This window comes from Colias philodice, chromosome 18 (assembly GCF_061535455.1).
Source record: "Colias philodice isolate Cphi_HAF_F1 chromosome 18, ilColPhil1 Martin Lab GWU primary, whole genome shotgun sequence".
In the NCBI taxonomy this organism is placed as follows: Eukaryota; Metazoa; Arthropoda; class Insecta; order Lepidoptera; family Pieridae; genus Colias; species Colias philodice.
The window spans coordinates 10,320,159-10,348,009 of record NC_143103.1 but is presented as its reverse complement, the minus strand read 5'-3'; the positions used below and the strand labels follow the sequence as shown (position 1 = coordinate 10,348,009).

Here is a 27,851-nt window from a genome sequence, read left to right as displayed (position 1 = left end):
TTCATTTTAAAGAATTTATTATGTACAACTTATAAAACACTTATAAACAATTAGATGACGAGGTCATATAAAGTCTGATTGAAACACGATTCCTTCGTCACTTTCAATCTTTATTCTTTTATGTGTAATATCTTACGAATGTTGTATCTCATCATCTGCTACATCATCATCTTCTATCCCAAGTCAACGTGCAACTTCTCATCATCTTGAATATGTTTCAAATTTTGTATCTGCGTTATCATCTTTGATATCCCTCATTTTCATCATCACCATCTTCTACATCATCATCACCATCTTCTACACCATCCTCATTTTCTTCACCATCCCCTTCTAACAAGCTCGTTGCAAGTTAATAGCCGCGACGCATTTCGCGAGACACGTGTCCACCGGAGCCCTAGAGTGCACCCCGAGCTCAAATAGCCGCGACAGGAGCACCGCCCCGTGCTCTTGGAGCCCTACCACCAGGGACGGGAGCCGGTCGAGTACGCTGAGGACCACTTCCATGTTTGGGGATTCTAGGCATTCGAGGATCGCTTGGAGACCTGGAAAGAAGGATTTGTTTAATGCAGAATATTCGTGGGCATGCTATATGAGTTTTGTCAGTGTTCCGTTGTTATAAGCATGAAAATTTTTCATTTTATGAGTTTATGTAAGGTTTAAGGTTTTATTTTTATTTTTTGATTTTGATATCCTAAATATCGATAGACATATTTGTTATTTTTAGTTAATTCTTATATCTGTCAATTGTCCAAACCCTTACGATTCTTGTAAATACGCTCGCTCGTGTGCGTGAGCCATTTCGAACGTGTCGTATGAAGTTTACTTAGTTGTATCTGTATATTAAATATTTTTTAATATAAATAAAATATTTCAGGACAATTTTCACACACTGCTCGATCTGATCCCATACTAAGCTTTCGCTTGTGTTATGGAAACCAGATGGCTGATAAACATACATGTATAATTTTGAATAAATATTTATATAGATAATTAACACCCAGACACAGAGCAAGCATGTTCATCACACAAATATTTGCCCCGGGTGGGTATCGAACCCACGACCTCTGGCTTTGAAGGCAGGGCCACTACCAACTAAGCCAACCGGCCAGTCAAATTTGTATTGTGTCTTTATCGAGTGTTAGTGTCAATAGTGTCACAAACCAGGTTGCGTGTCGGGCACAGCAGGCAGCAGCTTGGTGAGCAGCGACAAGGCCGCGTTCCGAAGCGGCGCGTGCGCGTGCGCGGCGAGCGGGGCCACAGCTCGGGCCAGCGCGCCGGCCGCGCGGGCGCCGCCCCACGCGCCGCCGCGACGCACGCCCCACGCTTCTACCTCCTGGGAAAAAATAATAATAATACATACAAAAAAAAATTGGTTGTTTGTAAAGTAGGTTTACTGAGGATAGTTGAACGTGACTACGTCTTAAGGCTGATTGTCTGACACTTATAACAATCGTAACAGATGACAACGCTGAACACAATTTGCTTTTAAATGAATAAGAATAAAAGAATGAGATTAAGTGAATGAGAAAACGAAAAATTAGACTATTTACACTAGCTTTACCAACAAAGCTACTTTATCTCAATAAAAAAAATAATAAGTGTGATCTAACGAATGAGTAAATGAACGTGTTTGCATTTCTGAATGATAAATGACTCACTAAACGAATGTATATCTAAAGTATAAACCAACCTGCACAAGCCAAGTAAGTTCATCCGGTGGTGCTCGTCGACGTTGCAACGCAGCGAGTGCGTGTGGGGGGGGAGACGCACTTGCACTTGCTTCTCCGCTCACCACGCTGCTTAGTGCGGGGTGACTCCTGGATATAATTCCATTGTAATAACAAAAATTAATGAAAATTTTTTGAATGGAAAAAATTAGATCACGAGGAAATTAGAATTCGAAGCCGCGTCTTTTCTCTATTCTGGGGCAGGGGTACATTTATTACATACATAAAACTAAAAGAGTATTCGATTGCCGGAAGAAGCGGGTTCGAATCCCGCAATTTGGTCATTTTTTTCTTCTTGCATTCAACTAAAGCACGCGAAGTGTAGTCAAGCGCACGAACTTTGTTGCGAAAAAACGCTTCGATGTGCGTGATAATGTTACAGGTCTTTTGCTGGCCTTTTAATGATATGTTGGCCTTTGTAATGAAATAAACACATTTTTAATATTGTAATAACTCAGGCCCCGGAACCAACAATAGAAAATCTATTGTGTCTGGGACCGATCGGGCCGCTTGGAGCTCAATGGGTTAATTGCATCATTGGAAGGTCTACACTCACGCAACATCTCTATGCTTGTGCAACAACGCAGCAGCTCGAGCTGGTCTCGCCGCGAGATAGCGCCGCAGCAGCGCGGCCACGCGGTGCGGCAACGCGCCCGCACCACCGCGCGCCTCGCCAGCGGTGACTAGTGTGAGGAAACACTCCAGGATGCCGTGGATTTCCGCACTGAAAATATAAATAGAGCAAAATAAATGAAGTGTTCGTTAAGAAAACCTTTCAGTGTGAAAAAAATGTATAACCATTGAGTTACTATGTACTACATACTAGAGAGGCCATCGCTACTACACTTTTTACGAGTTTAACGAGAGTCAATCGTCTCAAACCAATTTGTTTTTGTTACATTGTTTTTAATTTATAAGTATTAATAGGCAGAATATCTACAAATTGTATGACTCACTAGCCACCCCGCGTCGCCGCGCTTATCGAACAAATTTTGTTCGTGGTGTCCTCTCTATAATAATACCTCAATGACAATAACAACAACTGAAATAAAAAAACTCGCACGTGACTATTTTAAATATTTCAAGCCATAATTTCATAACGGTGATGTTAATTAATTATTATTAAGTAGGTCTCTTATCGTCACTATCTATGAGATAAGATTATTATTTATTGCCCTTTAATGTAAAAAAAAAGACATCATGCAAATTGGGCTTAAGTAAGTAAGTACGAGTGAAAGAAAGAAAGAAAGAAAAGAAATTTATTGCCAAAAAAAACACAGCCAAACACATTATAAAATATCTTAAAATTAGGCAAACGGAGACAGCCTCAGCAAAATGCTGCACAAAAGCAGCGCTGATTTTCAGGCTGTACCGGCGATTGCGGTTCGTCTTAATATTAAAAAAGAATTAAGTCTAGGTACTTAAAATAAATATATGCGTGCGTATATGCGTGTGCGTGTGCATGTCTGTATTTGCAAGTTTGTGTGCGTGTGTGTGTGTGTGTCTGTATGCACTGTGCATATAAATGTGTGTACGCACCTAGCTGGCGCGGCAAACAATTCCCGATCAGGCAGCATCTCCAACGCAGACAACAAGTGATGATGATGACGAGCTCGAACACCGCGTAACAACGCACCAGCCAGCGGTAGTGCCCGCTCACCAGCGCCCTCTACACGAGCCCACACCGCACGTGCTGCTGCTTCAATACGCCACGCCCTAGAAAATAATCATTGATATAGAAGAGAAATAACATTGGACCAAGAACAGTTCCTTGCGGAACACCTGACCATTTTTTTTTGTGTACATATAGTGAGTGTGATTTATTCTTTTAAATTCTTCCATATATGGACCTTATAATGCGAAAAACTTGTAATTCATATCTAAAGAATTCCATTTCTGTAATTTAAACAAGAATTATTGATGGTATACCAAATTGAATGCTTCTCTCATTTCTATTTATGATTAATAATTTTGATCACGTACAAAAGTAAAACATTCTACTTACCAAACTCATTTTCATTCGAGCCAAATTATTTACGAATAAACATTTTTAAATTGTACCACCAATTCGGTAGCATTAAGAAGCTATTATAGTACTGATAATTAGAATGTTTGTTGGAACGAAGTTCCTTATCGTTGCGAAAGTGGGCTAGACAGAATTAAGATTAAAAGTTGTAATGACACTTTAGGCTAAAGTTGTAAGCCGTGGGGCGTCTGTCCTTTCTCTCTAATAGGATTTCGTTCCATCACAGTGTCCCTTGAGACCTCAAGTTTATTAATTTATCATGACTCACTTCTGCGAATGATCCTTGCCATGCGCGTGCGGTGCATGATGCGCAAGCGCAGTCAACAACGCGTGCGACACTTGGTCCGTGGCGCTTGTTGACGCACGAGCAGCCAGCCGCAGATCCTCTCCGCCCACCTTGAGCTCTTGGGCGGAAGGGCGGGAAGAACTCTCCCGGAGCACTTGCAACACTTTTGGCACCTGTATTTTAAATAAATAAATTAGAAAACATCTTTTTTTTGGTTCTATAAGGACATTGGAAGATTTAATTATTGACAATGTATAGTAAATTTGTCTAATAATAATAAAATTATTTGATTTGCAATCCTACACGCATGTCACATACTTCATTCCTGTAATTAAATAAATTGTATAGGCTCCATATCCTCCGCTTGCTGCAGCACTCACTGCGGAGGAAGGAAGGTGGAATTCCTCCATCGGAAAAGGGAGGATCCTCGACCAGTCTACTCGACTGGCCGGCCGTTAAGGCCCCGATGAATGATGTCGGAAAGTTGCATTTATGCTTCACCTTCATGTAGAGCAGCAGCAGCAGCAGCGGGTGCGTGTGGCTGGCCGCCAGCGCGGCGGCGAGCAGCGCGTGCGGCGCGCCGCAGCAGCGCAGCACGAGCGGCAGCCGCGCCTCGATGCGGCGCCGCGCACCCTCCATGCCCTCGGTTTGTTGTACCTCCCATGCTTCCTCGCCTACGTAGCGGATCAGCACGTCGAGCTGTAAGGTAACGTTGAAGTTCAGAATGTAATCCGGCTCGAAAGACTAGTTTTGTAACTAAATCCGGCTCGAAGGACTAGTTTTGTAACTAAATCCGGCTTGAAGGACCTATTTGTAACTTAATCCGGCTCGAAGGACTAGTTTTGTAACTAAATCCGGCTTGAAGGACCTATTTGTAACTTAATCCGGCTCGAAGGACTAGTTTTGTAACTAAATCCGGCTTGAAGGACCTATTTGTAACTTAATCCGGCTCGAAGGACTAGTTTTGTAACTAAATCCGGCTTGAAGGACCTATTTGTAACTTAATCCGGCTCGAAGGACTAGTTTTGTAACTAAATCCGGCTTGAAGGACTAGTTTTGTAATTGAATCCGGCTTAAAGGACGTATTTGTAACTAAATCCGGCTTGAAGGACCACTTTGGTAATTGAATTCAACTTAAAGGACGTATTTGTAACTAAATCCGGCTTGAAGGACCACTTTGGTAATTGAATCCGGCTTGAATGACCTCTTCATAATTTAATCCGACTTGAATGACCTATTTGTAATTTAATCCGACTTGAATTACCTATTTGTAATTTAATCCGGCTTGAAGGACCTATTTTGTAATTAGGTTGAACTTAAAGGATTTAATTTGAAAAAAATATGGACGGTAGATTATATTTTTCTATCACAAAGTTTATCATCGAGCCGTCTGGTTAACTGAATGACTGACAAGACGTATAATGTATAAAATTATATGGCCCGTAAAATTATTTTTAATTGCACAATAAAAAACAGAAGGTTTTTGTTGCTTAATAATATATCCCTGCTTTAGAAATAATTAGTGTTCATAATACACTAATGTTTATCAATATCTTCATCGCCTTGTAATCACAATGGTTGATGCTTAGTGATAACACTAACATCTGGTGATGTCACTAGCATCAACACCAACCTCAACACTATTACCACCACCCGTCTTCACACGTACCTGCTTATGCGTGAGTCGCAGCGTATCATCAGGCACATAGTGTTTGGGCGTAGCACGATCTCTACCCTGCCAGATTCGGGGACTGTTCACTAGTGTTTCCGCGAACTCTAGTACCGCACGGGCTGCCCATTTTCTGAAAATTTTGGTGCATTGGTATATAGATGTTTAGTGAGCGTTGGATAAACGTGGTAGAGAGTATAAACATAGGTGTATCTAATTAATATTTATCATATATATTTTAATGGATGTAGAATAGACGAAGGAAGGAATGATGATGTTGATCCATGTTCAAAAATACGATCAGTATTACATTAAATTATAAGTTAAATGAAACGGATTAATAAAATAGTCTTTAGCAATCTAGTTTGACAGTCATTGAAAATAACACATAAAAGACCAACAAAAAGTTTTGTTGTACAAAATGCTATCATGCATCCAATAACAAGGAAACAAAAAAAGAAAGAGAGAATTTTTTTTCTTTACTTTTATCAATGCACTAATGTCATATAAAATAAAATTTCTTTAGAATAGTGCATTATATACAATTAAACTTACCCATCCGGTGTGAGCAGATGCGCGAGGCAGGCGTGCAAAGTGCGCCAAGATGCACGTTGAGCAACTAGCGTCACTAATAATGGCCGCCAGCGGGCACCACCACTTACGAACATTACACGCATCTGTACAGATAAATGTAAATCAAAAATAAGTAAAAAAAACAGATATAATCATCGCATATAAAAGGTTAAACATAACATGCCTATCAAGACATAAATACAAAACTATAGACTATAGAGAATATACAAAAACATTTAGATACATTTGGTTGAATTTGCTATTTGATTGAACGACTGGCGCGTTCATTGAATGGCGATATTCAATTGAATGACTAGGATGACCAACAAGCGTAGCTCAACGTCCAACATAAATTAAAGTATGTTCTGATGCATGCGGTTTGATAGAAACTATAGCGAATAAGTCGTAATTTTTTGTTTTTATGGGGGTGAAAAAATTAGAGATGTTAAGTTTTGTTTCGAAAGTAACAATGGCACTCGATTGAAAATATCCACTGACCAATTTACACAGCGTCTCGCGATGCAGTTCAGCCAGCCAGTCGAGCAGCAGCCCGCAGCCGAGCGTGCTGCCCGAGAGCACTGAAGCTGGCCCGATTGGCTTGCCTGGCTCTTCTTTTATCTGAAAATTTTATTTTATTACTAACTGTCCCGGCAAACGTTGTTCTGCCTTACTCTTATCACTTAGGAATATGTTGGCCGATTTTCAGATTTACCAATTTCCAATTTCTATCAATTTCCCCTTCAAATAGTTAACTTCCTACTGTCCATAACATATGTATATAACACTAGCTGTGCCGCGTGGTTTCACCCGCATTACTCCGCTCCTGTTGGTCTTAGTATTATGATAAGCCTATATTACTCGTGGATAATGTAGCTTTCCAATGGTGAAAGAAATTTTAAAATCGGTCCAGTAGTTTATGAGCCTATTCATTACAATCAAACAAACTACTATTAGAGTAGATAACCAAGAAGCGCAAGTCAGGGTCCCAAGGCACAAGTATTTCACTAAGTTTGAGACCCACTGTCGTACATTAATTGTAAGACATAAATGGACAAATCAATTTATTTCATTTCATATCAATCAGTTAATTTAGAATCTGAAAAAGTGTTAAGAGAAATCTAGAAGCAGTCTTGTTAGATAAGGCAAGTTACTCTATGAAGAAAAAGCAATATTCAGCTATCTTATGGTACTTACCAGATCGTATTTCCCATCTTGGTTGTTTTGCAGCAGCTGCGAAATAGCGTCTACAACCAGCTGAGTGTCTTGTGTCTCGATTATGTGATTTCCAATCGCTTCTAGCGTACTTGAAGTCGCCGACTCGAATGCTGTGTTCAAATTAATTTTATTATAAAATTTTTGAGTACCAGTTACTTTTTTTTGTGTCTTTGGTCGCATCGTTATGTATTTAAAATTGATTTGGTCTTTGCCATAACATAAAATATGTGTGTATGATTAAATGAGTGTTGTTGTTATGTCTATTTTTCTTTTTACTGGAAGCAGTGTTGGAAATAAAACATTATGTTGTTAGCGAGTTATGTTATAAAGTTCAACGAACCTCAAATAATTGTCATTATAATATTTACAAAGTGTTAAACCAATAATCTACCAAATTAATAAAAAAAACATACCAGCAATAATCTGTTCCTTCGTAGCACACGGTGGCAGTTTCGGCAGCGAGATGGCACTAACACCAACACTAACACTTGCACCAACACTTGTAGCACTTAAGTTGGCACCAGCTCGAAGTGCGTCGTAAACGGGACCGCGCACGTAACTCATGCGTGCGAGGAGTGCGTTACATATCTGGATGACATATTAAAAATATGTTATACATGCCATAGAATTTAAAATTTATAATAATGAAAAATGATTGAATAAAAAATTTGTTTTGTGTCTATAGAACTGCTGTTGATGACTCATAGAATAATTAAAAATACAGATTTCTTCAATTTGTCTTAATATTAACTACGGTTCACGGTTTCACCCGCTTGGCTCTGCGTCTGTTGGTCTTGGCGTAATGATATATAGCCTACAGGCTTCCTCGATAAACGGGCTATCTAACACCGAAAGAATTTTTCAAATCGGACCAGTAGTTCCTGAGATTAGCGCGTTCAAACAAACTAAAATAAATTTTAAGGTTCACCAACAGGTGTTAACATTTAATGAATCACATAGAGCACAAATAACATCATTTAATTATTTTTGAAGTGAAACTTCTTTATCGGGGTTGGAAAAAAATTTAGTGTAAGATTTTTTAGTTACGCGTGACATTTTTCCGTTACGCGCAATCTTTTTCTTATCCCTACTTAATTAAACGTATTTCTGTGAAGTTGCATATAGTAAATTATTTTTTGAAAAATAAGGTCATAAAAACTGAAATTTCTTTATCTCTTTCGGGGTTAGACAAAAATTTAGTGTAACATTTTTGCGTTACGCCGTACGCGTGACATTTTTAAGGTCATAAAGAAGTTTCACTTCTTACGTGTGTACACTAGTACACGCACACATTTTTTTTAATGTTTACCTCTGGCAGGACTCGCGGCGCCGCGTGCAGCAGGCTGCGCACGAGCGGCGCCGCGTAGTGCGGGCGGGCCAGCACGCCGCACAGCGGGTCCGAGCCGGCACAGCTTGCTGCTGCTACCCCGCGGAGGAAGTCCAATGCTGTGCTCGTGGCTGGGCCCAAGGTGGTGCGTGCTTCTTCGAGGATTTGCTGAAAGAGTATAAAATAATAAATAAATAAATATTATACGACATTATTACACAAATCGATCTAGTCCCACAGTAAGCTCAATTAAGGCTTGTGTTGTGGGTACTAGGCGACGATAAATATAATATTATAAATACATATACATACATATACATGTATAAATAACACCCAGACCCAAGAACAAATAATTGAGTTCATCACACAAATATTTGCCCTGACCGGGGATCGAACCCGGGACCGTCGGCTCAGTAGGCAGTTACTTTACCACTACTCCAACCGCGTCGTATAGTATGTTATGGTATGTGTTTAAACACACGCGTTGCCAGCAAAGTCACAGCGCTGATTATCAGCAGATTACAATTTACTTATTTTTTAATTGTATTGTTATCTATAGGGCCCGGATTAATATGTATTTACATATATTTATTTGACATTGTTTTCGTAATTAATCATCGTGTCCACAGTAAATATGTTATTTAGATCGTGAAAATTCAGGTTTTATTTTCCATATTTTTCCATATTTTAAATGTAAATCCATATTCCACAAAATATCAATAAAATGTATCCATATTTTTATCAGCGCTATGAGTTTTCTAAAAATTCTGGCAGATAATGGCGCTCGAGAATTCTTCAACTTCACTCAAAGAAAATTTGAAGATTATTCAAAATATAGAAAAGAAGATTTCTGAATCGGAAAGACCCGTTGATGAAGTTGCTAGGCAAAAATTTTTTTATGTCATAGAAAAAAACAGAGGATTTCATATCCTAAAAAAAATTAACAGCATGCTGTGTGGAAGATTAAAATAAATAAATAAATAAATATTATATGACATTATTACACAAATCGACCTAGTCCCACAGTAAGCTCAATTAAGGCTTGTGTTGTGGGTACTAGGCGACGATTAATATAATATTTAATAAATACATATATATAGATAATAACACCCAGACCCAAGAACAAAATATAATTGAGTTCATCATACAAATATTTGCCCTGACCGGGGATCGAACCCGGGACCGTCGGCTCAGTAGGCAGTTACTTTACCACTGCGCCAAACACGTGATTATTTACTGCAATTCAAATGTTAGTGAATCGGAAGTTGATTATAATTGTAATTTTTTATTTTTTTCAATTTTCAAAAAACAAAAGCTTTATTAAAAATGTTGTTACTTGCTTTTTATTGTACATATTTTTTCCATATTTTAGTTTTTTCAGTCCATTTTATATTTACATATTTCGAAATTTTTAATACATATTTATCCGGGCCCTAGTTATCTATAATGGTGATACTTTATAGTGTTCAGATGTGTTTGAACAAAGTTAAGAAATCACATGGTGTTTCATCACATGGTTGAATCACAGCAACGTCGCAGCGCTGATTATCAGCGACTAATTCATTATTGTATTATTTTTAACAATATGTGTTTCAAATTTCAGTCACCTATATATCATAGTACAATTAATCAGTCAAGGTACAGCGCTGATTGTCAGCATATTATCTATTTATTCACTAATTGCAACAACTTACAGTGTTCAACTGCGTGAATCCAGTATCCAGATCACCACCATAGGTATTAGCTCCAGCGAACGCAGTAGCAAGCAGCGCGGCGTGTGAGGTGGAGCGCGGGGGCTCGGGGGCGCAGTCCCACGCCTCGCAGGCCTCCTCTGGTAGCGCGGGTTCCACGAATAGCGTGTCGTCTACAAGGTTATGTGAAGGTTATTTTAAGTTTGTTACTATAATGAATAGGGTCAATTTTTCAATGCGCATGGAAGTAAAAATATTGTTAAAGCGACAAAGCGTCCGTTATGTGTCAGCTCGAAGTGATAAACATCGAAAATCGCTGATATATTATAATATGTTCTCTGTAGCGAAGTGTTTTCTATTGAGAACATACAACTTTCAGACATTATTCTTCGGGGCCTTAATGGCCAGTCGAGTAGACTGGTCGAGGATCCGCCCTTTTTCGATGGTAGAATTTTGTCTACACGTGTAGCCACTGTACAATGGTGTGGGGCAGGGTGCGGGGGGTAGGGTATAGAGGGCAGGTTGCGGGGTAGGGTGCGGGGAGTGAAGGGCAGGTTGCAGGGGTAGGGTGCGGGGAGTAAAGGGCAGGTTGCAGGGGTAGGGTGCGGGGAGTGAAGGGAATGGTACGGAGGGCAGGTTGCAGGGGCTGGGTGCACTGACCGGGCGGCGCGTGCGCACGCTGCAGCTTGAGCACGGCGGCGAAGGCGGCGCCGCCGGTGGCCCCGCGCGCGCGCTGCACGCGCAGCAGCTGCGCCATGTAGCCGCGCTCCACGCCCAGCCGCACCACGGCGCTCACCGGGCACGCGTCCAGCGCCGCCAGCAGCGCACTACACACACAATCATATTAAAAAAAAAAAGACGGGTTGCACTCCTGGAGTGCTGGCAGAAGTGAAAACTTGATTATTAACGTTAAGCATGTTTGATATTTTGGAATGGTATCCGTCTTACGCTTTTTCGATCAGGTCACGTGTCCTGACGCGAGTTTAAGATTTTATACCTATTACAGAAAAAGTGCTCAACGCCGCTAAAGAAGTTTTCACTTCAACTAGCTGCGCTTCGCGGTTTCTCCCGCTTGGCTCCGCTCGTGTTGGCCTTGGCGTAATGATATATATAGCCTACAGCCTTTCTCGATAAATGGGCTATTTAACACAGAAATAATTTTTCAAATCGGACCAGTAGTTCCTGAGATTAGCGCGTTCAAACTCTTCAGCTTTAAAATATTAGTATAGATAGAGCGTATGTGTCGAGAATACGTGTCAGAAGTGAAACTTCTTTGTCAAGATTAAAAACCATCAAAATCCACACCATACTTTATGACATGACGGTCTTGCCATGAAGCAACCTTGAAATTTTACTCCCAACACGCCTAAAGAAGTTAAACTTCAAAAACAATTTAAAAAATGACTATAATTTTTCTTTTAATTCTTCTAGAATTGAGAAACCTCCATCGTTACCCAATAATAAAGCAACAGAACCCTAACCAAACAAATCCGAAGTAATCGGCTCATATTGCTATCTTTTAAATTTAAGTATTTTGACGATAAAATCAATAAAATCATCCACTAAAAATGTTAAATTCAGTCAGTACCTCATAGACGCGACAGGCATGCCAAATGTCTGTATAAAGAGGGCCAGCTTGTGAGCAGGCAGACCGCGGAGCCCCGCCTCCAGTAACGCTGGCCGCGCTGATCGCACCAGGTGTAAGCGTAACCAATCAGGTAATAGCACACCCTGTACACAGACATTACGTAATTAAGGCACTAGTGAAACCGTAACCAGTCATATAGAAGCACACCCTGTACACAGATATTACATACTAGCTGTGCTCCGCGGTTTCACTCGCATTGCTCCGCTCCTGTTGGTCTTAGCGTGATGATATAGCCTATAGCCTTCTTCGATAAATGGGCTATCTAAATTATATTTTTTTTTAAATCGGACCAGTAGTTCCTGATATTAGCGCGTTCAAACAAACACTCTTCAGCTTTATAATATTAGTATAGATTTCAGACAAAAAAATACTACTACTAAAGTTAAAACCCAGTAACCAGTCAGACACGCAGCAGCACATCACATTTTTAGACGAAAAACTATTAATAATGGCAAGTTAATAGTTCAAACCCAGCTCGAAGGACCAATATACAGTGTGTCCGTTATACTGATATAAGGGATATGATTAAAATTCTTTTTTTTTTGCGCACTGCTACTATTTTAATAATTAACAACGTTACTTCAATATGTGCGCGTGCGCACCACGATCATTTATAAATATTTTTAGCAAACTTTGATACAAATACCAAAGTTAAAAAATCAAAATATTGTTTGAAAAAATTTTACGTTATAAAACAGTTTATGGTGATGTCAGCCTATGTCAGAACTTACTTCTTCAGGAGATTCTCCGATGAGCGTCTCAGGCGCATCGGCCCCCACCCACATGCTTTGTAGCCACGTGTACATCTCCTGGTTCGTGTCATCTAAAATATAGTTCGAAACTCAGCAAAGGTTGTTATTTCTTGTCGAAAATACGGACTTTGTTATCAGTTTTAAATTTTTTTGCTGTTTAAAACATGTAGTTAAAAATAGTCAAATTAACAGAAGTTCACAATTAACATGATCCTGACAAAATAACTTAATATTGTTAAAAACAAATGGACTAATTTTTTTATGATAAATAGCTGCAAACACTCACACATAGATGGTCCATAGCACAAGAGCTTCAGATGCGCGTGCGCAATGACCACGTGCAATGTAGCCCGTCTCCCATTGGTCCACTGCAACGTGACCTTCTCCCCACCACTCCATGTACTAGCACCCTCTTCTGAATCGTCCATCGGTTCTGGTGGTTCCGGTTGTTCACCCATTGATAATACCTGTGTTTTTTTTATCAAAGTTAAATGTCTGTAGTTATTATTTAGGTGACAATTTACTAAAATTGTCTACGAAAATAAATTCACAACTCACTCATAGCATTAAAACGCACCTGAGTGCGTATGTAACGCACTCGCGTGCGTATGTAACGCACTCCCGTGCGTGTGCGTATGCGCCTGAACGTGCGTACGCGTAACGGTATATCGTCAAAGTATTCGTATCGAGAGCATTTGTATGGGAATTTGAATAGCGGTTCTGCCGTGCGTAAAAGGTACTAAAGGTCCATCAGCACTTGGCTCAGTTACACACCTGCCGCAAGTGCGTGTACAGTATCGTGGTAGCGGAGTGCAACGCGCGGTGCCGTGCGGCGCAGCGCTCGGCGCGCTCCGCTGGCAGCACGTGCGCCATCACTGTGGTGCGCTCCATCAGCACTTGGCTCAGATCCTGAAAAAAAAAATTGAAAATGTTAAAGTTTTCAAACTTAAAGAAACACAAATAGCAAACTATTAAAAACAAGAAAGACAGAATTGAAATTATAAGTCTATGTCACATCATTCATCAGTTAAAATTGAAAATATATGAAGTCATATCAATATCGCATACAGATCCGGCTCGAAGGACCAAAATTCTGGTCTTTCGAGCCGGATCTGCACAAGTTTTATTTGGCAGTTTAATATCTTACCAGCACAGTGTCAGTCAGCTCATCCGGAGCGCAGTGTTCAGCGAGGAACGACAGATACGCAGATAAGTGCGTCGGCTCACACTCCACTAATAACGCAGCCCGCACGCGTCGCAACGCTTCGCCGCGTAGTGCGTCCCAGTGACGCAGCGTTGGGAGCAGCGGTAGCCATGATCTGAGGTTAAAACAATGTTTTTATGAGCTTCTTTCATTTACGTATAATAAACTCATAATCTTGCTAAAAATTGTCAAAAGTAAAACGTTTTTACCTAATGGCAGAGTTTTGTAATCTTTTAGGTGATATTGTAGTGTTCAACACGGTAAAAATAGTGCAGTTGTCTATCAAGAAATTTATTACTTATAAAGTTACAAAACATTGTACAATTAAATGGATAAAAAAAATATTGGCGGCATAAGTAAGCATAAGTAAAACTTACTCAGGATTGACGTCAGAATTATAATCCAACTCGGTAGCGTCGTCCGATGTTGATAATACTAATTTTAGACCCTGCGAAAAGGAAAAAATGTTAATATTGTTAAAACACCTTATTTAAAATTTTCAATTAAATTTAGATGATAGAAACATACTTTTTGAGTAAATAAGTTTAAATTATAATTTTGACTAAATTTAATTTAAAAACATTAAATTCTTTATATGCAATGAAACTACTCTCATAATGTTATTGTTAGATGTTAAAAATTCCACCTCAACATCACTTCATCAAACCAAATCTTACATCCCAAGTGTACTTACCCGTGTAGCGGAGGCCCTGGTGGGTGCGTGCGCATGCGCAAGCCTGTGCATATAGTAATGCAGCACAGCTCTCGCGCCCTCCTCCGTCTGTAACGTACGCCGCACGTGCGCGCACAGTTCCCCCGCCTTGCTAGTTTCCCCCGCGCCCGCTCCCCCCGCGGAGAGAAACTCGCACAGGCATTGTACGGGCAGCACGCTGTATATAAAAAAGAGCGTGTGAACCGAGCAAACGCGTCAGAAGTGAAACTTCTTTGGCAAAGTTCAAAGATAGCAAAATTGTCGCTTTACTCCGTGGCGTACGACATGTTGCGACCTTGAAATTTTACTTCAACACGCTTTAAGAAGTTGAATATGTATGTTAAAGTCAAGACTCATGGCCGGTCAACTGCAAAAACCGGTTCAACTGTTTATGTTTTTAGAAAAAACACTTCTGAATGCAAAAATTAGGCAAAAACGTTATAATAGGCAGAAAATATATAGATATGCTGATGAATTAATTTGATGGGTAAAACATTAAGTTATATCGTGTTGCTCTGAAATACATATTATTTACTACATCACTATAAGAAAAATCTTTTCAATCTGAAAACAAAGAAACGAAAATTAAAGGTTAAACATCTTGTGTCACGTGTGAGTGTCACATACGAGTGTCACATACAAGTGTCACTTGTATATCACGCGAGTACAGACCTGAGCTCGAGCCGGTCGTGCTTGAGCAGCTGGTGCAGCCAGGGCATCGCGCGGCGCGTGCCGTGCCGCTCCACCAGCTGCAGCAGCAGCGCGGGCTGCCGGCACAGCAGCCGGCCCAGCCGCAGCTGCGAGCTGAGCGTCTGCAGGGCCTCCGCCACGCCCGCGGGGGGACGGCGGGCTGCTTCGCCCGGTTCGAGCAGCGTCAGCTGAAAAAAAAAGACGGGTTGCACTCCGGGAGTGCCGGCAGAAGTGAAAACTTGATTATTAACGTTGAGCATGTTTGATATTTTGGAATGGTATCCGTCTTACGCTTTTTCGATCAGGTCACGTGTCCTGTCGCGAGTTTAAGATTTTATACCCATTACAGAAAAAGTGCTCAACGCCGCTAAAGAAGTTTTCACTTAAAAAATAACACTTTTTTCATAATCCTTTATAATCATAATATCCATGGACGTATAAAAAAAGACGGACGCCATATTACGAACAAACAACGTGAAGCCACCATGGCACCATAGTAAGCTAGCGATCGTGTAAAGACAATAAACACGCACACACTCTCACCATAGTAAGCTAGTCGGCCGCCATTACGTCGTGTACTACCGACTGATTAACTGCGTCACTGTTTCACAAAAAATATTTAAAGTGTCGTCTTGCGTGGTTAAATGGTGTCGCAACAGTACAATTTTAAATAACAAAACACAAGGGATTACATTCCACAGGGAAGCAAGTTATTTCTTTTATGTTTTAATGACAAAATTATTACGGCAAAATTTATAGAAAAAAATACAGCCGCCATTGTCATCAGGACAGCTGTTGCCATGGCAACATGGCACACACACATGGATGTTTCGCCGCCATTACTAGGCTTCACTCAATGTTTAGGCGATATACCGTCCGTCTTTTTTTATACGTCCATGATAATATCATAATATTTTATAACAATACAAAGGTCCCTTCCGCTGGAAGCGCAAAAAAGAAAATCGCAAAAAAAGTTGTATCAGTTGAAAAATAGGCGAGTTTATCAAAGCACAAAAACATATTTTTTGTATGGTCCAATAAACAGAATTAAATTACAACAGAGTTACTATTAGACAACATATTAGAGTTAAAATTTCTCTAGAAGAAGACGCAAGACAAATATCAATTATGTGTAATAATGGACAAATTTTCGACAATCAACGCTACGAAAGCTGTAATGGCACATATTTTATTTATATGTATATATTTTATTATGATCATATTGCTCGATTGTAACATTTCTAATGACTGCTTATTTACCGAAACTATTAATTACTAGCTGACCCGACAGACGTTGTCCTGTCTTTTGTTAATTTTTTGTCGTAAATTTCTTGAGGTTTTCTTGCATAAGATCCTTCTCCTGACAATAACGAACACATTGAAATAAAAATTATTGATATCGGTCCAGTCGTTTTTATAGTATACTAGCGGTCCACCCCGGTTTCGCCCGTGGTACCTACATGTTTAAACTATCCTATCTATCAAGTTGGATCGAACTGCACATGGTGTGCGAATTTTATTATAATCGGTTAAGTGGTTTAGGAGTCCATTGAGGACAAACATTGTGACACGAGATTTATATATATTAAGATAGAATGAAATGATACCTGTGCAAGCAATCTGGACGAATGGTCAGTAATAGGTTGTGGAGTCTTCCCAGGTGCACTTGCAGCTGCCAGATGTGTCTCCAGCTGCAAGATGGCCGCTCGTTCCGCTTCTACACGCTCGGTTTCTGCTGTACCGGACACCCATTCGATTGACGGCTTGCTGTGTATAACATTGGGAAGATATTATTATGTAAGTGTGTTGGCAAATTGCTGTAAATGTAATATAGTGTAAATATTTGGTGTTTGCAAAGTACTGTAAGTGTGTACAGTACTGTAAATGTTTGTACAACATTGTAAAAATATTATTATGTGTAAGTATTGGTAAATTGCTGTGGGTAATGTAATGTTAATATTTAGTTTTGGTAAGTGTGTAATTTAATGTAAATATTTACTGTTGTCAAAGTGTATTTAAAAGAGTTGAAGTGCAGATGGGTGTAAATGTTAGTTTGTAAATATAAAGTGAAAAATAAATCTATAGCGACTAGAAAAAGTGCAGTGTAAGTAATAAATGTAAAACATAGTGTTAGTGTATATTGTTGCTTAAGTGTGTAAGGTCGTGGGAGTGTGTAGTGTTACTTTATTTGGTGTAAGTGTGTAGTAATGTAGTATTTTGTTTAGTGTAAGTCAAAGTGCATATCGTAGTGTAAGTGCGGCGTTATCGTGTGTCATAGAGTTAGTGCATATTATAGTGTAAGTGGAAGTGTGTAGTGTCACTCACCCGGTGATACAGCACTCGATGAGCGCCCGGAGCGTGGGGTAAGCGGCAGCTGCTCGCTCAGCGAACTGATGCGGGTTGTGCGCCGCCAGCATGGTCAGCACGAGCCAGCCGCGCCAGTATAGTGAGGTTATGGCTAGCGATGGTGCTGTGTAGCTGGACAACAAAAAATAAAGATTTTTAATTTATTTTTTGTTATGGTTGAATAACAGGATAATAATTGGAAGCTATTGAGGATTGAAACCCTTTTATCGCATTTTAATCAAACCCTTTGCGCAAAACATCGTCCCACCCGTTTGCATCGACCTTAAAACATCTTAAAAATCAGTCAGCCAGCAATACTCGATTCATTTGAATGACTAACCTACATCTACTAGTTATTGATTAACTATGCAATAGCTTGACTGATACTAAAATCCTACTTCCTACGAATTTTATAATCGCAAGTTTTCGTATTCAAGCATGTTTGTTATTATTTCACGCGAAGACGGGTCAAACCGCGCGGCACAGCTAGTCAAGTTTATTTATTTAAGAATCTTAATTTTAATATTACAAGTCAATTCGTTCTAATAACGGAAGACATCATAATTTCAAAACTAACAAAACTGTGTCTAGATTACACACGAATAAATGACGTAGGTAGTGGTGCAGAATTTCAGCCACCCCTACAAGGACCGTGTGGCCTAATGGATAAGGCGTCGGACTTCGGATCCGAAGATTGCAGGTTCGAGTCCTGTCACGGTCGAAAAATATACAATCTTTTATTTTTTTTATTGGTTACAAACAAGTTATTGAAAATTGTTTTATATGTAACAAAAGTTTTAATGATATAAATCTTATGAATTTGCATATTTTCAAATATGTATTTTTAAAATGAGGAAAAGTTTTACTGATCGTTTTATTAATTATATTCTAATTACAAAATGTAAACATTGATCGAAACATGTGTTTTGTTTTCAACTACCATTTTACGCACTTGTAAAATATCATGTGAAAGAAAGGTCGCTGATCGTAGGAAATATATATTTTTATGGATGTTTTCCTGAGCATTGTGCCTTACATAAACGCTATATAACAGTAGCAAATATACAAAATAAACAGGAAACATTTTACGTTTTATTTGTAACTAGCTTCCGCCCGCGACTCCGTCCGCGCGGATGTCGGTCTTCGCGTGGATGGTTTATTTCTCCATTTTGAGTAACTCTGACAATAACATCTTATAAATATATATTGGACTCAAATACGGCTAGGCCTATAATAATACCCAACGTGTGTTCGCGGTTCTACAGAACAACGTCTATGGATAAAACTGAAAAATTAAGATTATTTTTTTCTTCGTATTTTTTCAGGATAAAAAGTATCCTATTTTACGCCCAGGATAATAAGGTATAATTATACCAAGTTTCATCGAAATCGAACCGTTAGTTTTCACGTGATGTCTTCACATACAGACAGACAGACAGACAGACAGACAGACAGACAGACAAAAATTTTTTTAATAACATATTTGGGTTTGGTATCGATCCAGTAACACCCCTGCTATTTATTTTTTCAATATTTTCAATGTACAGAATTGACCCTTCTACAGATTTATTATATGTATAGAATAGATAAAAAACTTACATTATGTAGTGACGCAAATATCAACTTTTTAAGTCGACACAAGCCGACTAAAATATGCTAATATATTGAAACAGGACAAATTTATATGCATTAATAGTATTTTTGAAGGTCACTTTCACCAAGAGGGCTATTCAAAAAGTAAATGCCAATTTTTATACATCAGCATTGCCTTTTTCTATCAGGTTTTGCAGATTTTAGGCCAACTATCAGGGCGTAGTTTTAAAAGTTACAGGACAAAGACAGAATTGTACGATGGGCATAAAACATTTTACAGGGAATAATTAAGAAAAGGAGACTTTTTCTTTCTTTCTTTCTTCCACACGCGTCTCACAATCTGCTCGATCAGTTCGAACACAAGCTATAGAAGTACTTGGTCGAATCCACGCAGCACAACTAGTGCAGCAATAAATGTATCTTTCTTTCTATCTTTCTTGCAGCACCAAGTCACTTACCCATTAAATGTTGCAATCTATTTTTAAAGTAAAACTTTTATTACATCGTCTCAAACTTTATGGTCTGTGTAGCGCATGTCGCGTGACGGTCGAACCGTACGATAATTATCGTACAAATACGATAATTTTGTGCCTAAGTTTCACTTTTACCGTGGTTTCATAAAAGAACACAACATTTTTTTCATTTTAGTGGCAAGTCACTTACCCAGCAGGCAGGGTGATGTTATCCGGGGGGTGAAACTGGCACAGCTGGAAGATATAGTCAGCTATCTCGAGCTTGTCCACCTGCAGGGGACTGTCCTCTGGTGGCAGTGCACACGTATCTAACCAACTACTCGATCAGCTCGAACACAAGCTATACTTGGTCAAATCCACGCGGCACAACTAGTGCAGAAAAATGTATCTTTCTTATCAACCCTAAGTCACTTACCCAGCAGGCAGGGTGATATTGTCCGGGGGGTGATCTTGCAGCACCAAGTCCCAAGTTACCCATAAAGTGTTGCAATCTATTTTTCATTTAAGTGGCAAGTCACTTACCCAGCAGGCAGGGTGATATTATCCGGGGGGTGAAACTGGCACAGCTGGAAGATGTAGTCAGCTATCTCCAGCTTGTCCACCTGCAGGGGACTGTCCTCTGGTGGTAATGCGCATGCGCGTCTAACTAACTGCTCGATCAGTTCGAACACTTCCGCTGGGGATACTGGGATTTCCTGTGGGAAGAATATAACCAAAAGGTTGTTATAGTTCAATAATAAGTGCATGGAATGGTGTGTAGTTGAATCAAACTTTGTAAGACGTAACTGTAACTTTGTATCGAGGTATCTATTGAAAATAAGATGCCGAATTATTTGGTGGCAACCAAAAATAAAATAAATATATGTAAATAAAAATAATAATAGATATTCATAATATTTGTAATATATGTAATTCTGCGCAGTACTTTTTGGGGATTTTACTAAACTTATTCAGAGGCCAACCTTACAATGCTACCTGGCAATTTGTTTATCCAAGCCAAACTTATAACAACAATTTATTAAGAAGTGCACGTATGTATAGAAGAAGGAAGTAAAGTTTCTTTTAATTTCAATCACTCTCTCAACTTTTAGATAAAAAAACTGGAGAAGAATGAATGCCAGAAGCTTTTGTTCATTTTTTTTTTACAAATTTTATTTATTTGCTCAATACCAACCTTGGAAAGCCCAATAAAGATCAGTCTTAACAGCGTATTTTGCGACAATGGAGCTTCACAGCACAGTCGGTAAGTTAAAGCCCGCTCCGACTCCGCCGGCCAGTTGTCCACTTTGCTGTACGTTTCCGCTGGCTCCACGAACATTATCTGAATATTGAGGTATAAATGGAAGATTATTTAAATGTTTCTGCCAGTTTGGGGTTAATTAGAGAGAATGGCAATTAAATTCTGCTAGATCTGTATAAATATAATAGCTACGATCTAATACACTTGCTTTAGACACATTTTAGAGACACAATTTGTAGTAGTTTCTGTTTTGCATTTAAAGTGAAAATGGGATATTGTTGAGCAGTTTAAAATCGACAGAGATGGTGTCATTACCCTGTTGCGTAGACATTATCCCGTAGCAGAACAGCGACATTATCCCGTAGCGCAACAGCTACATTATCCCGTAGCGAAACAACGACATTATCCCGTAGCGCAACGTCGACATTATCCCGTAGACCAACATCGACATTATCCCGTAGCAAAACAGCTACATTATCCCGTAGCTCAACAGCGGCATTATCCCGTAGCGGAACGTCGACATTATCCCGTAGCAAGACAGCTACATTATCCCGTAGCGCAACAGCGGCATTATCCCGTAGCGCAACAGCGGCATTATCCCGTAGCGAAACAGCTACATTATCCCGTAGCGTAACAGCGATTTTATCCCGTAGCGCAACGGCGGTACTACTCATCATGACGGCGGCATTACTCAGCTCAACGGCGGCATTATCCTGTGTTAACAAACCTTGTTAAGCGCGTGCTGGTAGTCGTGCCGCTGCGGTCGGTAGACCGACACGGCGGTTTCGAGCAGCCAAGCCAGCGCCTGCTGCTGCAGAGCCGCCAGGTGTGCGCGGTACTCGACGCAGTGCGCCCGCTGAGCAGCCGTCACCAGGCAGCAGCAGCAGAACAGGTCCGCGATGGCTAGGAACGCGCGTTCTCGGATCTGCAAGCATACGGACGATGTTACGCGACGTTAGAACAATGTAAATTTCCAAAAAGTGACACATTTTTGACCCATACTTGACATGAGATTGATTTTAATTGCATACCATAAATTACAAATAAATTTCTAGTGTAATATAAAAGTTTCTTTCTAACTTTTACTGTTCTCGTAATTGCGACAAATAGTTTCTAAATACCTTTATCACGTTTAACAGTCATAAAAACATTCACCCACTATATTAATTGTATTGTTTGTTTTTTGTGTTGCGCGTGATTTCTCTTTCCTTCGAGCGGAAGGAACCTTTGCAATAAGTGAGGTTATTTTTTTTTTAGTATCGCTACAAAATCTTTTGTAAAATTTGCACAATGAAAATTATTTTAAGAAATCTATACTTAATACTATAAAGCTGAAGAGTTTGTTTGAACGTGCTAATCTCAGGAACTACTGGTCCGATTTGAAAAATTATTTCGGTGTTAGATAGCCCATTTATCGAGGAAGGTTATAGGCTATATATCATCACGCTAAGACCAACAGGAGCGGAACAATGCGGGTGAAACCGCGGAGCATAGTTAGTCCTACTAATATTATAAATGCGAAAGTTAGTGAGGATAGATGTGTATGTGTATGTTTGTTACTTTTTCACGCAAATACTACTGAACCTATTACAATGAAATTAAGCACACATATTTATTGTAATGGTGTTCTTTCTTTCTTTCTATAAAGAGGGTAACTTGAATTAACACATAGAATAGGTTTTATCCCGGAAATCCCTCGGGAACGGGAACTATGCGGGTTTTTCCTTGAAAAGCGGAAAGCTAGTACCTCCTGCGGCGGGTCGTGCGGCGGCGGCTGCGCGAGCGCGCGGGCCAGCGGCAGCAGCGCCTGCGCGTCCGAGCGGGCCGCGCGGATGCACTCGCGGGTGAGCGCCCGCAGCGGCCGCAGGTAGTCCTCCGTGCGGAGCAGCAGCTCCTGCACAGACCATTCAAAAATTAAAAAAGAAACGACGGGTTGCACTCCAGGAGTGCCGGCAGAAGTGAAAACTTGATTATTAACGTTGAGCACGTTTGATATTTTGGAATGGTATCCGTCTTACGCTTTTTCGATCAGGTCACATGTCCTGACGCGAGTTTAAGATTTTATACCCATTACAGAAAAAGTGCTCAACGCCGCTAAAGAAGTTTTCACTTCAAAAATCAATATAATACACCTGAAGTCATTTTTTTACTATCTAACCGTGCGTGGAAAATGCTATAGCTTAAAAATAACAATAATAAAAAGCTATGCAATAGCTTAAAAATAACATTAATTAAATAGGTAGAAAAACAAAAAAAAATGGTATCAGAATCAAATCGAACTTGCAAAAAAAGGAGCAGCTCCCGGAGTGTTAACATTTATTAAATATATAGAATTGGATTAGAAGAAAAAGGGAGCAGTTTCTGCAGCATTGAGCATTTGTATTATTTAATAATAAAAAAAGCACAGCACACGTATCAGAAGTGAAACTTCTTTGGCAAGAAATACAAAAATCGTCACGTTAATCCATGACATAACAGTATTGACATGACGCGAACTTGAAATGTTACTCTCAACGCGCCTAAATAAGTTTCACTTCAAAAATAATAAAAAAATATATTGTGTGGAATTAAAATAAGATCAAGCGCAGCAACATTTGTATTATACATAGGTTAAAAAAATGTGGAAACAGAATCAGATCGAAATAAAAACATGTCGCAAGCTGGCAGAATAAAGTTGACTGAAATGATGACTTATTTATGTGAAAAGAAAATCGGTGAAACATAATATTATGTACATCACACTTAGTCTATAATCACTTCATTAATTTCAATAAGGGCCGATTTTTCAATGCTTGGATAAAACTTATCCGTCAAATAAAATATTACACGATAATATTAAAATGTCACGTAAACTGTCAAATACGGGCAATTAGAATATGTTTTTAAAATGGTAGTTTTATACATTATTCGACGAGAAAGTTTTAACCAAGGATTGAAAAATCAGCCCTAAATATTAAAACAAACAGACCAGATAAGTATCCGCCATAGCGGTCGGCACGAGCTGCGGCTGCGCATGTATGAGCGCCGCGAGCACCGCCATGTTGTTCGGCGAACGAACGTTCGATAATTCGTTGTAAATCGTGTGCGTTACTACGCTGCGTAACAACGCCGGACTTTCGGATACCATCTCCCTGTAAAACAAATGAAACGAAGATTTTTCTGTTTCGTCTTGTCAAATTGTTTATTTTTTCTGTATGCAATTTTAGTTTTTAAATGTATTTTTCATTTGGAATTAAGAATTGTAAAAGTTATGCTTTTTCTGAATAAATTATAAATAAATAAATATTAACCGTCGGCGATGAACTAACTTATATTATATAATTATAAAATATGAAATATTGGAATGAATATTTAAGCGTATGTAAAAAGAAAGCGCAAAAATGTAAGCGCATGACTACACTTCAATCGCAATCAAATTAAAAAAATGTCTCTCGATTCCAAAAATCAATCGATTAACAAGAAAATTTCAGTTACCATCAACTCACCTCAAACACGACTGATAAGCACTTTGCAGCGGCTTCGTCTTCAATCTCATACGCGCCAACTGCGCCAACACCTCATGATCTCTCGGTGCACTGGGCCCGGCTGCACACGCGTTCGCGCACACGTACGCGAGCAACTCTTGCGCAGCTCGCCACGTTTTACCTGAGTGCAGCCAGCCTTCAAGGCGAGAGGCGGCTATCATGCGGATCTGGAAGTTTCGAATACTGCTCGTTAAGAGGTCATCTATACTAATATTATAAAGAGGAAAGGTTTGTAATTATGTATGTATGTATGGTTTTCACGCATAAACTACAAGACCAATTTTGATGAAATTTGGCACAGACAATCTTTAGACCCTGAGAAAGAACATAGGCTACCTTTTATTGCGAAATATGCACCACGGGCGAAGCCGGCGCGGACTAAAAGTTAATATACATATTTCTTTTCAGATGGTGATGGCTCGAAAGACCAAAATAGTGAAAAACGGGAAAAATAATATTGTGAACTTTTTTTCCTAAAATCTCCAAACTATTTAGAGCCGTGGTTGATTGTTACACACAAAATATTATTTGGAATATAGAGAAATGTATGCAAAAACAATTTTTTTTTAATCACCTATTACTACAAAATCATTAATACACCTTATTACATCAAATATGGATGTTTATGGAGAAGCAGAAATTAATATAACCAAAAGTGAAGTGAACAAAATGTTGCAAGAAAAAATATAGATCTATTTCTTTTCACTTCAGCTAACAATTATTACCAACAGATAAATAACAGACGTACCTCTGGAAAACCGCAAGTAGCCGACAACAGCTTCAAGAACCCTTTGCCCATAGCATCAGGTGCCGCTCTGCGCTGTATTTGCTCCTTGATCGCTTCTAACACTAGCGCCTCGACTGTTTCGTAGCTGCTCGAGTACCTGAAATCGAGAAAACTAATTCAACATTTCAATTTGCTTGTTCAAAGTCGGAATAAAATAATGTTTAAAAAATTGTGTGCATACTACTGAAGGTTAAGGGGGACAACCATGTGTAAGCAGTATAATTAGTATATAGTTTAAGCTCTTCAAATAAATATAAAACTATTTAAAAATAATATTTTACATATAAAAGAAGATCTGTTTCCCATATCTGTATGATAGATGTATTTCAACTTTGTTTTATAAATCAAAAACTTACTGGATTAAGCAGAGCCAACACCTCTTACATCCATAGTGACATAATTCACAAGTGTAACAAGACAACAACTCTATTAACAATACACATTGAAAAAAAAACCACCAAGAATATTCACAAACCTTATATTTTCCATCACCATATCAAAGACATTCTAAATAAATATCATGCAAAAAAATTCATAAAAGTTACCTCGGAAACACGGAGTAATCCAGCTCTGCGTTATCAACGTCGTCCTCGTTACTCCCCATAAGAGGCGACCCTGAACCTGATGGAGACATTGTACCTGATAATAAGATGTTTTCTAGCGTTAAAAAATAAATAAAAACCTGCCCAAAACAAAAAATAACAACTCAAACACAACCTGATCTACAAAAATTTTGTGTAGTTGAGGCATTTGTGACAAAAAATAAAAATAAATCTTAAAAAAATAAAAATAATTAACTAAAATGTAGTGATCATACCCAGCGTGTTATCGGAAGGAATAAGATGCGGCGGAGGCTGTTTAGTGCTAAACGCTGTCACTATATTATCCACTAAACATTTGCACCATGAACAATCTACCCACCATCTCTCGTTCAGTGCGTCATCCAAGTATACCTAACAACATAATTTATTTTTAACTGTATATGTAACAAGTAATATAACCATGTCGGTGTCATATGTTAAAATTGATTACATTATTCACATCTGATCAAATGTTTATTGCAGTATTCACAACCATTGGTGAAATATTTTTATAAAACTTTACCTGTAAACTATGCTGTCTTTATTCTGATATTTAATACAGTTATTCACAAAATAATATTATATTATATGAAATGCACACTCTTATGAAACCTATTCTTACCTTAATGAATGTATCTGGCCAGTTATTGCTATCCTTATGCCCTGCATATAACATATTACAAGCCAGAACAAATACCAACGGATTGCCTTTACTTTTGAATGCTGCTCCCTGTTCTCTCTTCAGCAGCGTACAAAGTGTCTGCGTAACTGTCTCATGAGCGAACATATTTGGCCGTATTTTGGTCAAATACAACATGCTCATGCAAAGAATAAGGTCTGGCTTGGAGCGCTGCGACTTTAAGAGGCGGATGGAGCCTGTGAGGAGACCCAGCTGAAATTGAAACAGTTGAGAAATATGAATTTAATATGTTATATAAACAACCAAAGCACTAAAAATAAAATAGTTATCAGGAAAAAATACAGATAGCCGGACTATTTGCAATAGAGAATCATAAATAAAATAAATATATCTGTAATAATAACAAGAATACATACAAGTTTATCCGAGTTATGGGTGTCCAAAGCTTGCAAGACATTAGGCACCAGATCAACAGGATCTATTTCCAATGATGTGGGTGCTACTGCTTCAGCTGGTGACCCAATTCTAGACCTCTTATTAGGAGGCTGACTGCCAAACCCTGAACCTTCGCGTTTTCTTTCGGCAACACCTATAATTCGAACCAATAAATAAAGAATAAAGATACATCATAATAACGAATATATTTTGCATCTGATTTGTAACTAACCGCTGGTCGATGGTTTATGTATATTTCGTTTTTCAGAATCTCTAGAGACGACAACAGTTGACTTGCTGCCCAGGGCAAATATATCTTGAGGATGTTGTGGAGCCTTGCTCTTGCCTCCACGGCCGGCGGAGGACATTTTACCACGCTCCATTGATAAGTTTGAAGTAGTATTCTCAGTGTTATAAAGGCAATATAAATCTTTCAAATCATTATACTAAAGCTCGAAAGCTTTTATGGTTGAAATTTTACTTTTATATCGAAAATAAACAAACAACACACTCGCAACACTAGGTATGCGGTCGACTCACGTCTGAAATTTCAAATTTGACAATTGACATTGACTGACTGCTGACGTTTAATCATAGAGTATTATAATTTTACAGACTATGCGAATGTATAGAACTAATATCAATTATACCCTGTGATTATACCACTATAACGTTCTATTGCATTATGAACTCCCTAAAATTAGTTTCAGAT

The 27,851-nt window shown here is 39.0% G+C and overlaps 1 protein-coding gene and 1 non-coding gene across 5 annotated transcripts; one reads left to right on the top strand and one right to left on the bottom strand.

Annotated features, from left to right (window-relative positions):
• Positions 1-27,674, bottom strand: IntS1 (integrator complex subunit 1). 4 transcript variants are annotated; one of them, XM_089706888.1, is made up of 37 exons: positions 27,372-27,674; positions 27,121-27,293; positions 26,687-26,956; positions 26,301-26,436; positions 26,029-26,122; positions 25,445-25,595; positions 24,658-24,863; positions 24,141-24,303; positions 22,920-23,066; positions 21,900-22,097; positions 21,107-21,253; positions 20,455-20,627; positions 17,846-17,998; positions 17,128-17,287; positions 15,503-15,708; positions 14,813-15,008; positions 14,496-14,566; positions 14,062-14,233; positions 13,689-13,823; positions 13,201-13,381; positions 12,894-12,985; positions 12,103-12,245; positions 11,175-11,341; positions 10,518-10,687; positions 8,806-8,991; positions 7,910-8,084; positions 7,476-7,606; positions 6,780-6,899; positions 6,264-6,385; positions 5,709-5,841; positions 4,541-4,738; positions 4,022-4,212; positions 3,267-3,443; positions 2,284-2,451; positions 1,691-1,817; positions 1,162-1,333; positions 1-542 (listed from the first exon to the last, which is right to left on the bottom strand). In XM_089706888.1, exons 1-37 carry the CDS (start codon positions 27,520-27,522, stop codon positions 331-333), a joined length of 5,967 nt encoding a protein of 1,988 aa, XP_089563014.1. In that variant the 5' UTR covers positions 27,523-27,674; the 3' UTR covers positions 1-330. The 4 variants fall into 4 exon arrangements, with proteins under 4 accessions (XP_089563014.1, XP_089563016.1, XP_089563017.1 ...); XM_089706890.1 differs by having other exon boundaries at positions 25,445-25,580; XM_089706891.1 differs by having other exon boundaries at positions 26,029-26,104.
• Positions 18,515-18,587, top strand: TRNAR-UCG (transfer RNA arginine (anticodon UCG)). Its single transcript has one exon. It is a non-coding gene; the product is annotated as a tRNA-Arg (tRNA).
• Positions 27,675-27,851: the final 177 nt, after the last annotated feature.

What these genes read in the sequence shown, in the direction of transcription:
- IntS1 (XM_089706888.1), bottom strand. Translation starts at nt 27,522, where the DNA reads ATGGAGCGTGGTAAAATGTCCTCCGCCGGCCGTGGAGGCAAGAGCAAG. An exon ending in ACATAAACCATCGACCAGCG is followed by an intron (nt 27,294 to 27,371) that starts GTTAGTTACAAA and finishes TTCGAATTATAG; the next exon opens with GTGTTGCCGAAAGAAAACGC. An exon ending in CTACTTGCGGTTTTCCAGAG is followed by an intron (nt 24,864 to 25,444) that starts GTACGTCTGTTA and finishes CGAAACTTCCAG; the next exon opens with ATCCGCATGATAGCCGCCTC.